The 12,612-nt window shown below is 37.5% G+C and overlaps 1 protein-coding gene across 4 annotated transcripts in view; it reads right to left on the reverse strand.

Annotated features, from left to right (window-relative positions):
- PTPRZ1 (protein tyrosine phosphatase, receptor type Z1) overlaps window positions 1-12,612 on the reverse strand; it is a 210,169-nt gene that overhangs the window by 84,561 nt on the left and 112,996 nt on the right. For all 4 annotated transcript variants that reach the window (XM_027539144.1, XM_027539143.1, XM_027539142.1 and 1 more), the window contains exons 3-5: window positions 6,527-6,706; window positions 4,207-4,358; window positions 700-795 (exon numbers count right to left, since the gene is read on the reverse strand). In XM_027539144.1, coding sequence (XP_027394945.1) covers window positions 700-795; window positions 4,207-4,358; window positions 6,527-6,706 — 428 coding nt within the window. The remainder of the gene's footprint in view (window positions 1-699; window positions 796-4,206; window positions 4,359-6,526; window positions 6,707-12,612) is intronic.

A 12,612-nucleotide genomic window follows, 5' to 3' on the forward strand; every position in this document is an offset into this window, starting at 1 on the left:
GTAACGTCCTCTAAAGGCACACTTTTTTCCCACAGCAAAGTAAGAATGAATAAAACAAACACCTGATTACTTCAATTTCCAATTAAGAAAAGAATATTTAAAAATGTTACTATTCACAGTCGTTGCTGTATCACATTGATGCTCTGCAAATGGGCAAATCTCATAGTGTACAAGTCTAGAGATTGGAAGTGACATTCCTAACTAAGGAATACAAGAGCCCTTCTACAAAAACCTTTTTATTTTGTATCGGTGTATAGCACAATGTTGCGACAGTTTCAGCTGAACGGTGAATGGACTCAGCCATACACATACATGTGTCCATTCTCCCCCAAACTCCCCTCCCATCCAGGCTGCCACATAACATGGAGCAGAGTTCCATGTGCAACACGGCAGCTCCTTGTTGGTTATCCATTTTAAACACAGCAGAATGTATATGTTCATTCCAAAATCCCTAACTGTCCCTTCCCCCCAACCCCTCCACTGGCAACCATAAGTTCGTTCTCTAAGTCTGTGAGTAAGAGTCCCCTTTTAAACATACCAGGCAAGAGGTTGTTCTCTTTGAAATGATGACCAGGTATCATTCCATTTGTGAGCCCTTCTATTTGTTAAAAAAAAAATGTGCTTTGATATTCCCCATGATTGAAAAGTTAGTGCTAAATCCCTATGTGAATATATAAATATATACACACATATGATTACCTCAAATAAAATGGATAAAGCTCTTAACTTCCCTTTTCCTTTAATTGCTTCTTCAAAACTTGAAAATCGGTCTGCATCAAAGCAGTAGATCTGCATCTATAAACATAATATTGATGGCTTTATTACAAAGACTTCACAAAAACTTCAGCAAAAAGACAATAAAATAATTAAATAATTTATCAGTTCAATAAGTTCAATTTGAGACATTTTATAAATGATATAATTCTATATTTTGCAAAATTTCAGAATATTTTATTAATTACATGTATACAAAGCTACATTTACTATCAATTACTCTTCAACAAAGAACAAAATATGAAGTTAGACAGATCTAGACCTGAAATTACCACTTTGAGACTGAGCAATTTTCAAATGTAATAAATTTACTTTACTTTAATTTTTTGGGCTGTACTTTGAGCGGTTTGCAGGATCTTAGTTCTCCGACCAGGGACTGAACCTTCATCCTTGGCAGTGAAAGTACAAAGTCCTACTCCCTGGACTATCATGGAATTTCCAAATAAAATAAATAATCAGATGCTATTTTAACTATTTTGATGGAATTCTTTCAAATACGGTTTCAACCTTCCTTGAATGGATGTGACCTACTTGGTCTGAGTTACCAGTTTTGGATATTACTGTCTTGAACTCTACTAAGAGTGAAACCCTCAAGGAATCTCTGCTTCTACCTAAAAAATACCAAAGGAGTCCTAAATTCCTTATTTCAAGTCTCTCCTCCTGCTGTGAGGTTATGTATGTGTGTTAGTCACTCAGTCGTGTCTGACCCTGTGATCCCATGGGCTCCCATGGGTTCACCAGGCTCCTCTGTCTGTGAAATTCCCCAGGCAAGAATACTGGAGTGGTTAGCCATTTCCTTCTCTAGGGATCTTCCTGATCCAAGGATTGAACCCAGGTCTCCCACACTGCAGGCAGAGTCTTCCCTATCTGAGCCACCTTGTTAATTTCTACTTCAGTCCATACATCTATGATAGCCTTCACTCTCTGATAGGTTGATGTTCCTCGTGTCATGGGCTTGGAAATTAGATACAGGTAGTTTAGAGATGTAACTAAGGTAAGAACAGAACCCTCAGAGATGATTAATGTGCAGTGAGGGCTGTGATCAGAGAACTAGTGGGTGTGAAGCAGAAGAAAGCAGTGTCTCCTGTCTTGGGTAGTCACCAAAACCTTTCAGCCACCCTGAAGCATGAATGATTCTAAAGCTGGCAAATGAGAAGGCAGAAGAGAAGTGTGTTCAAGTCAGAGGGTCCGGCTAGGAAAAGCCTACAGGCAAGAAAGTATGAGAAGTGTGGGAAACTGAAAGTGTTAGGATTTCAGCTGAGCACATGTGAGAAGAGAAGAGAGATATGAGACTGGAGAAGTGGGCAGGGGTCACAGCAAGAAGGACTGTGAGGTAGTCCCAGCAGTTTGGGCCGGAGGGCAATAGAAAGTCCTTGATGGGGGGGCAGGGCTAAGGGGTAGGGGTGGCCAGTGGAAGGGATTAAGACTGGAGAGAAACTAGCTTCAGGGACATCCAAGTAAGAGACTAAGATGGCTGGAAACTTTTTCTGACCTCACACATCATTTAGGGGCAGAACTGAGGAGATGATTATAGGATGTGAGAGGCCAGGAAAAAAGAGCAATCAAGGATACCCTCTAGTTTCTCCACTTGCACAATTTTTTTTTTCATGTTTCAGTAAATTATTTTATTTGAGAATGACCTAGCTATTCAATAAACTTCCATCACTTAATTTAGCACAACTCAAGAAACCAAAATCTGGAGAGACAATTTATTATTTTTTTTCTTGGAGTATAGTTGCTCCTGCTTGCACAATTATATGGTGAGTGTTTTAAAAAATAAACAACAGGGAGCTCCCTGATGGTCCAGTAATTAGGATTCAGGGCTTTCATTGCTGTGGGCTTCAGTTCCATCCCCAGTTGAAGAACCAAGATTCTGCAAAGCACATGGTTTGGCAAAAAAAAAAAAAAAGTAAATAAATAAAATAAAACCCATTAATGTTTACAAATTGAATAAAAAGAAACAACAAACAAATGACATCTCTGAGAGATGATTTGAGGGGCTTCTAAATAAGAAAAATATATGAGGTTTAGTACACAGATTCTGTACAATTTTACTGAATCATGGCTTGTGTTATTTTTAGGGTTTTCTTGATTTTCACCTCTGTTCTAAGGAGTACTGTGAGAGAGCTAAACTCTCAGAATTGAGAATGTTACCTGTTTAATGAGTTGATTTTCATATTTCTGACAAACAAGATTTGATAAATATACTTTTCTTTAAGGATATTTAAGAAATTATAAGCCACACATTTGAATGTGTTTATCCACATTATTTTTTAATCCTTTATTAAGTAACTAACTCATTTTATTTTTATTATCAATAAATGCTTTGAATTATAAAAGTAAAAATACAACTTTAACACAGACAATCTAGAAAATATGAGAATTTTAAAGGAGAAAAGGTAATAATGCCCAGAGAAAATTACAATTAATGTTTTCTTGGTTTCCTTCCATTATTTTTAAAACAGTAATAATTCAACCTTTCATTTAACCCTCCTAATAACTCTACAGAGAAGTGTTACTACTATTAAGTCAATTTCACAGATGAGAAACAGAAGCTTAGGGAAATTAAATAATTCATACAATGTCATGTCATATAACTACTAACTAAATGTGAAGCCAATATTCAAGCCTCGTCGGTTTGACTTAGACTCTGGACTCTCTCTTGGCCATTAATTAGTTTCACGCTTTACAAAATTTAGAATAATAACACTGTATATACTATTTTACCTTCTGCTTTTTAAAAGCATTCATATCTTATGACGAACCTTTTCTGTTAAATAAATCATTCTAAAACAGGATTTTCACAAGATCTATAATAATCCATTGTAATGTAATCATTTCCTTTTGTTTCAACTTTTATTATTGTAAATAAGTCTTTGCCTCCAAATTTTTGAGTATGTCCTTAATTATTCTTTAGACTAAATTGCTATAAATTGAAATGTAAGTATTGAGAATAAAACATCTAAAGTTATTGATAAGAACAAGTGAAATGCTTCCCAGAAAGTCTTGCCAATTTATACCTTCTCCAGACATGTGTGAAAGTGTTCACATTTTTCATTGTATATTACTATGCATTATATTTATTTGCTGATTTTAAATTTGAAACATTTTATCACTTTAATTTGAAGTTTATTGATTTTTTAGTAGTTGAAGTTTCCCCCTTTTTTCCCTAATGGGCTATGGGAAGAATTTCATTCATTCATTCACTCATCAATATTTACTAATCATCTATAATATAATGTGACACTCAGCATTACTAGAAAGTGGAAAATCAACCATAGATCTTATACAGCTCAGTCCAGAGAGAAATGCAGATATTAACCAAGTAAACAAAATATAACTGTATAAATTACAAAGGACTCAAATTATATGTTAAATGAAATCCCAGTGACTTAGAAAATGAAATAGTAAGTAGTGGGACTACTGACTTACCTCTAATGGAAATTTTTGCCCTTCTAAACTATGTTCTGATCCATCAGATGACATATTGCATTTTCCCCAGTGAAAAGCTATCTTGCTTGCTTTGAACACTGTTTCTGAAACCCCTCCACTGAGACGGTAGTCATTAGTGAGATTAATTTCCACTTGAAAAAAAAAACAATAAATTGACATCTAAGTTTTTGAAAATCAAAATTACAAGTTTAAATTTTAATGTACATTAAGAACATGATGTATTTGATAAATTAAAAAAATAAGCTACATATTTTGAAAGCTGAACTTTGTAACTGCATAATATACTTAATGTATCCTATTGCCACAAGTGTACAATAAATCCAAGACCTTAACTGCCATACAACACTTAAAGCAAGAGACAGGCAGTTCACCTACCCTGTCTGTCTGGTAGCCTACGTTTTTTTTGTTTGGTGTCCAAAACCCTGCTCCTCTAATGCCTCACATGGTGGAGAGGGGACAGTTAAAGCGAGAAGGAACAGAAGACTGGAAAGGAAAGGTCTTTTCTCCAACCTTCTCATGTTCCTGTTTCTCTTCCTTATCAAGCTGCTGCTGCTTTTGTCCCATCTCCTTATGTTTCCAAGCATCACCCCAGGCTTCATCAAGTTTCAGAATTTCTGTCCTAGACTGTGGCAAGCAAGGCGGGAGACCTTTTCCTTTTGAAGGGGTTTTAGCCATCTCATGTTTGAAACCTGGCTGGCAAGTCTCAGAATCTTAAACTCTAGAGATCCCTAGCAGATACCATCTACTATCTGCATTTTAGGAGTCATCTGGGGATTAATGATTCTCTTGAGAGTTTAATGCAGGATTTCAATGTCTCTCAGTCAGACTTAAATAGTCTTTGTTTCATTAGGCAGAAATCACTTTTGGCATTTGGAACTGAATCCAACATACTGCGCAGTGTAAAGACTTCTGAGTAAAACATAATTTCTAGGCTGCATTTTTTTTTTTCAGCAGACACAGCTAGTTAGAGATATACATTTTCATGAATAATAACAATAGCAACAAATGACAATAATGGTCAACATTCATTTATCACTTATGACATGACAGGCATTACATTACTTTACATGTATTAAATATTTGATCCTACACAATACAAGGTGATACCATTACAATCCCTATTTTACAAGATAAGGAAATTGGTCACAGCAAGGTTAAGGAACTTGCTCAAGGTTCCACACTGTGCTTTAAATGGCCAGAATTGAACCTAGAAAGTGTGGCTCTAAAGATTAAGTGCTTGACCACACTCCACCAAGAAAAATGAAGCAGAGATTACATGCTTTACTTCTTTGTAACACCCACTAAAACTAGTAGTTAAAATGTCTAACATTTAGGACAATATACTATTATATATTTAATTAATAATACATTATCAGTTCAGTTCAGTCGCTCAGTCGTGTCCGACTTTTTGCGACCCCATGAACCGCAGCACGCCAGGCCTCTTATAACATATAAAATTATTCATTCAACAAATACTTATTGAGTGCTTATTATTTGTCAAGCACTGATCCAGAAAAATTCCTACCTTCACAGAATTTAAATTACAATATTCACACAATTATATTAGCAAAATATGGAAAATAGAGAAAAATATCACTTACAATAAAATCACCCCAACATGGCTACTACTATAGTGAATATTTTTTCTAATGTTTTTCCCATGAGTATATTTGCTTTTACATAACTTGTTGATATACATACAATTTCATTTAAAACATAACATCAGAAAAAAATGCTAGCTTTTGTAAACTTCTATTTGTTGCTTACTGGAATTTTTATGACATAATTTGCATACTAAGAAAAAAAGCTTTATTAGAGAGTGCTTCCTAAGTATAGTATATAATTTAAAACTTTCTATCTAGAAGGACCAATAATTTCTTAAAATTCAATTATAGTAGATTGCTTTTTTCACATCCAAATATTGAACATAATATACAACTGAGTAGAAAAAATCAAATAAAATGCACAAGAGAAAGAAATCCTGATTGACTAAGTGATTAACCAGTGATAGAGTTATTAAGTTAATTAGCTATATATTATGTTATCTTTATCAGCTCTTCCTGTGGAGGCATCTTTATTGCTATATTACTAGAGAACATTATGACTTTGGTTATTTAATTGTTTGTACACATTTCTAAAGGTCTAAACTTCCAATTTTCTATTTGATTTCTTGTACCCATAGTTTCTATCCAGTTCATACTACATACATCATTCAAAGAAAAATTTAATGAAAATAATCTAAACACATTCTAAGTCTGATAAACATATTAAAGTCAGAAATAAAATGCAAGTATTTTACCTGTTTTCCCAGTGTTATGAATGAATGTGTTTTCCAAAGATGTTTTATCCCAATCCTGAAATTTAAGTTTCTTCAGATTCACATTTACTTGTGTAAGATCTTCATCAATATTGATAGGAGACTGTTTGGGGCTATTACATGTTGGATATTTCTTTCCCCAATTTTTTTGATTCAGTGCTCCTAGAGGAAAAAATGGCAATAAGTTTGGTTTTTAAATAATTATGCAAAAACTAAATTTTATGTTTATAAAGTAGTTAATGTTACATAAAAATAGACAGAACATTGGGAAAAACTGAGACATCTTTAAACCAATTCTTAAGAGCAATTACAATTGGTCTCTGTATTCACGGGTTTCACAACTGCAAATTCAACCAACCTCAGAGCAAAAATATTTGGGAAAAAACTCCAGAATGTTCCAAGGAAACTTTAATTTGCCAAGTGCTGACAACTATTTACATAGCATTTACACCGTATATGCAATTGTTTACACAGCATTTACATTGTATTCAGTTCAATTCAGTCCCTCAGTTGTGTCTGACTCTTTGAGACCCCATGGACTGCAGAACGCCAGGCCTCCTTGTCCGTCACCAACTCCTACAGTTTACTCAAATTCATGTCCATTGAGTCGGTGATTCCATCCAGCCATTTCATCCTCTGTTGTCTCCTTCTCCTCCTGCCTTCAATCTTTCCCAGCATCAGGGTCTTTTCAAACGAGTCAGTTTTTCACATCAACTGGCCAAAGTATTGGAGCTTCAGCTTCAATATCAGTCCTTCCAATGAACACTCAGGACTGATCTCCTTTAGGATGGACAGGTTGGATTTCTTTGCAGTCCAAGGGACTCTCAAGAGTCTTCTCCAACACTACAGTTCAAAAGCATCAATTCTTCAGCGCTCAGCTTTCTTTATACTCCAACTCTCATATCCATACATGACTACTGGAAAAACCATAGCCTTGACTAGACAGACCTTTGTTGGCAAAGTAATGTCTCTGATTTTTAATATGCTATCTGGGTTGGTCATAACTTTCCTTCCAAGGAGCAAGCGTCTTTTAATTTCATGGCTGCAGTCACCATCTGCAGTGATTTTGGAGCCCCCCAAAAATAAAGTCTGCCACTGTTTCCATTGTTTCCCCATCATTTGCCATGAAGTGATGGGACCAGAGGCCATGATTTTATAGTTTTCTGAATGTTGAGCTTTAAGCCAACTTTTTCACTCTCCTCTTTCACTTTCATCAACTGCTCTTTAGTTCTTCCTCACTTTCTGCCATAGGGTGGTGTCATCTGCATATCTGAGGTTATTGATATTTCTCCTGGCAATCTTCATTCCAGGTTGTGCTTCATCCAGCCCAGTGTTTCTCATGATGTACTCTGCATATAAGTTAAATAAGCAGGGGGACAATATATAGCCTTGACATACTCCTTTTCCTATTTGGAACCAGTCTGTTGTTCCATGTCCGGTTCTAACTGTTGCTTCCTGACCTGCATACAGATTTCTCAAGAGGCAGGTCAGGTGGTCTGGTAATCCCACCTCTTTCAGAATTTTCCACAGTTTGTTGTGATCTACACAGTCAAAGGCTTTGGCTTAGTCAATAAAGCAGAAATAGATGGTTTTTTTTGGAACTCTCTTGCTTTTTCAGTGATCCAGTGGATGTTGGCAATTTGATCTCTGGTTCCTTTGTCTTTTCTAAAGCCAGCTTCAACATCTGCAAGTTCAATACTTGCAGAAGCTGAAGCTTGGCTTGGAGAATTTTGAGCATTACTTACTAGCGTGTGAGATGAGTGCAATTGTGGAGTAGTTTGGACATCCTTTGTCATTGCCTTTCTTTCAGACTGGAATGAAAACTGACCTTTTCCAGTCCTGTGGCCACTGCTGAGTTTTCCAAATTTGCTGGCATATTGAGTGCAGCACTTTCACAGCATCATCTTTTAGGATTTGAAATAGCTCAACTGGAATTCTATCACCTCCACTAGCTTTGTTCATAGTGATGCTTCCTAAGGCCCACTTCACTTCACATTCCAGGAAGTTTGGCTCTGGGTTGTGAAGATGTTTTTTGTACAGTTCTTCTGTGTATTTTTCCCACCTCTTCTTAATATCTTCTGCTTCTGTTAGGTCCATACCATTTCTGTACTTCACTGAGCCCATCTTTGCATGAAGTGTTCCCTTGGTTCCCTAATTTTCTTGAAGAGATCTCTAGTCTTTCCCATTCTATTGTTTTCCTCTATTTCTTTGCACTGATCATTGAGGGAGGCTTTCTTACCTCTCCTTGCTATGCTTTGGAACTCTGCATTCAAATGGGTATATCTATCTTTTTCTCCTTTGTTTTTTGCTTCTTTTCTTTTCACAACTATTTGTAAGGCCTCCTCAGAAAGCCATTTTGCTTTTTTGCCTTTTTCTTGAGGATGGTCTTGATCCCTGTCCTTTGTACAATTGAGCCACATTGTATTAGTTATTATAAATAATCTAGAGATGATTTGAAGACTATGGAAGCATGTATATAGGCGATATGAAAATACTACACCATTTTATATAAGGGATTTGCACGTCCACAAATTTTGGTATCCGAAGGAATCCTGGAACAATCCCTCTCTGATATTGAGAAACAACTGTATTCCTAGATTTAGATTCTGGGTTTTAATATGGTACATCATGAGAACAAGAGAAGGGGTCAACAAGACCCTTGTTTAGCCATCACACTCTTACAAATCCACAGAAAATCCATTTGTCTTATCAGATGTTAGTCCTAACCCAGGGGTCCAGATTAAAACATGTCCAGTTGATAGGAGTTAGATTATGATCTGACTTCCTTAGCACTCTCCATGGGGTGAAGGTGGAGGCTGTAGACTATATGTCATCCCAGCCATTGACTGATTTGGTTTAATTTCCATTTGTGTGTGTGTTGTGTCAGTCGTGTCTGACTCTGCAATCCCATGCAATCCCACTCTGTAGCCAGCCAGGCTCCTCTGTCCATGAAATTCTCCAGGCAAGAATACTGGAGTAGATAGTCATTCCCTTCTCCAGGGGATCTTCCTGACCCAGGGATCAAACCCCAGTCTCCTGCATTGCAGGCAGATTCTTTACCATCTGAGCCACCAGGGAAGCCCAAATTTCCATCTGCTCAGGGTCTCATTTATATAAACATAATCATCTGGGCTATCTTTGAAATATCTCTTTCTTTTCCCTCTTTTCTTTTTTTCTGGTCATAAAAGTTAACAGACTTTGTTGTTTAACAAGAAGAAAAATAAAACAGGGCTTTCCAGAATTTTGTTTACTGTAAAGTGAATTTTCATCTGTTCCACAGGAAGAACAGTCCTCTCAACCAAAATTGCCCTGTAATTTTGCCTTTATTTCAACACTACCTGAAGCCATAAACCATCTCTCATAACCTTACCTCACTGGATATTAACTGAGCTAAGTACCCACGAAGTGCTAAGAATAGGTATGTCTTATTTAATGTTCATTTATTAAAATACAGGAAATGTTGCAGATCCAAGTCTCAACCTTTTCTCTGGCTAAACTCTAGCATTTCTGCAGCCATTCCATGAAAGAGAATGCAGCACCATTTTCAGCTTCTTCCTTTCAAATGCTTTTCTTTTTGAACATGAGTATGGGTAAGGCCAAGATTTTAGACTATTGATGTTTAGAGAAATTATAAGAAAACATACTATCCATACAACTCTAGTCTATACCATCTTTTTGGGATAAGGCAATCAGAGAGGATGACTTTCACACAAGCTGTCATTGTGTGCTAAAGCTCATTTTGCATAATTTAACCCAGGAAAGAAATAATAACTAATCACACCATGGAACTGCCTGCATAGCCTGGGAAAATTAGGCAATTCATCTCCTAGTGAGGCATTCACCAGAATCAATAATAGGTGCTGAAAACTTATTTTGTTTTAAAATCTTAGCTCTAAGCTTAGAGTGCTTGAATACAATATGCTTTAAATATGCACAGTGATGCACATTTTGGCTTCTAGGAACAACTTTAAAGAATTGAGTAATAATACTATGTTAATTTCACTGTAAGGAACATTGGCATGGAGACAAGAAAGCACTGCTTGTTTTACTCATGTCATTGTAAGCGAAACAAGAGAGAGAAACTGCGGTATGAATCAATAAAGCTCTTCCTATTAAATTTTTAAAAACAGTACAATAAATTCTGAGCACACTTAGGAAGAGTCTGATAGTTGTGATGCATAGAAACACAAAATTTTAAGTCCCTAGTAACACTGAATACGATTTATAACCTGTTTTGTCCATAATATTTTGTGCTCATCTTTATGTGGATTCTAACTTAGCACATCCATAACTGAACACTTGATTTCTGCCCTACAAGTTAGTGCCTCCTACGTTCACTGTCGTTCATAAACACAGAAGTCATCCTCATGCCTCTGTTTCCTCCTCAGCAAGCCCTTTGGGATCTACCTTCAAAATATTTCCTTAATTAGGTCGTTTCTCATCTCCACTGTTAGTGCCCTAGTCCAAGCTACCCTCATTCCTGGCCTGAAGTCTTGCTGTTCCACAAGCAGCATCACCATCAACTAGGAGATTGTTAGGAGAGTCAGGTCTCCACTGCAGCTTCACCAGTCAGAATCTACATTTTAACACAATCTGCAGGAGATTCATATACACATTAAATTTTTACAAACAATGACTTAGACATATCCAGTAGTCATGGATGTGAGAGCTGGATCATAAAGAAGGCTAAATACTGAAGGATTGACGTTTTCAAACTGTGGTGGTGAAGAATACTCTTGAGAGCTCCTTGGACAACAAGGAGATCAAATCAGTCAATCTTAAAGGAAATCAACCCTGAACATTCATTGGAAGGACTGATGCTGAAGCTGAAGCTCCAATACTTTGGCCACCTGATGAGAAAAGCCAACTCATTGGAAAAAGACCCTGTTGCTGGGAAAGATTGAGAGCAGGAGGAGAAGCGGGCAACAGAGGATGAGATGGTTGGATGGCATCATACACTCAATGGGCATTAGTTTGAGCAAACTCTGGGAGACAGTGAAAGACAAGGAAGCCTGGCATGCTGCAATCCATGGAGTTGCAAAGAGTCGGACATGACTTGGCAACTAAACAACAATAAAGTGACCCATGTCTACCATGAGATAATACAGGTTAAGCTACTAAATTTGTAGTAATTTGCTGTGTGGCGTAAGAAAACTAATGCAATCTGTAGCTAGTCATCTTTTAAAGCACGTGTTAGATTATGCATAACTCCTTGACTTGCTGCTGCTGCTGCTGCTGCTGCTGCTGCTAAGTCGCTTCAGTCGTGTCCGACTCTGTGAGGCCCCATGGACGGCAGCCCATTAGGCTCCCCCGTCCCTGGGATTCTCCAGGCAAGAACACTGGAGTGGGTTGCCATTTCCTTCTCCAATGCATGAAAGTGAAAAGTGAAAGTGAATTCGCTCAGTCATGTCCGACTCTTAGCAACCGCACCGACTGCGGTCCACCAGGCTCCTCCATCCATGGGATTTTCCAGGCAAGAGTGCTGGAGTGGGGTGCCATTGACTTAGGTCCTTCCAATGCATTTTCATATTAGAATAAAATATATAGACTCTTTCCCAGGGCTGACAGACCCTGTATGATGTCACCAGTCACATCCACTCGGATCTCATTTTCTGCCACTCTGTGGTGATGACTCTCTAGTCCAGCCATACTGACTTCTTTTCTGTTCCTTAAGCATGAGAAGCCTCGGGGCTTACCACTTGCTGCCACTCACTTTCTGGAATCTTCTGCCCCATTTGTCTGCAAGGCTTCTTCTGATCAGGTCTCTGCCCAAATACATCTCTTTAGAGAGAGGCTTTCTCTAAACAATCTGTATAAAATACACTTCCCTTCCTCAGCAATTCTCAATCACTTCTCCTATTTTATTTTTCTTCTCCTAACCTAGGTAGTGCTAGTGGTAAAGAATCTGCCTGCCAATGCAGGAGACATAAGAGACGTGGGTTTGACCCCTGGGTGGGAAAGATTGCCTGGAGCAGGGCATGGCAACCCACTCCAGTATTCTTGCCTGGAAAATCCCATAGACAGAGGAGCTTGGTGGGCTATAGTTCATGGGGTCGCAAAGAGTCGGA

Source organism: Bos indicus x Bos taurus, chromosome 4 (genome assembly GCF_003369695.1).
Source record: "Bos indicus x Bos taurus breed Angus x Brahman F1 hybrid chromosome 4, Bos_hybrid_MaternalHap_v2.0, whole genome shotgun sequence".
In the NCBI taxonomy this organism is placed as follows: domain Eukaryota; kingdom Metazoa; phylum Chordata; class Mammalia; order Artiodactyla; family Bovidae; genus Bos; species Bos indicus x Bos taurus.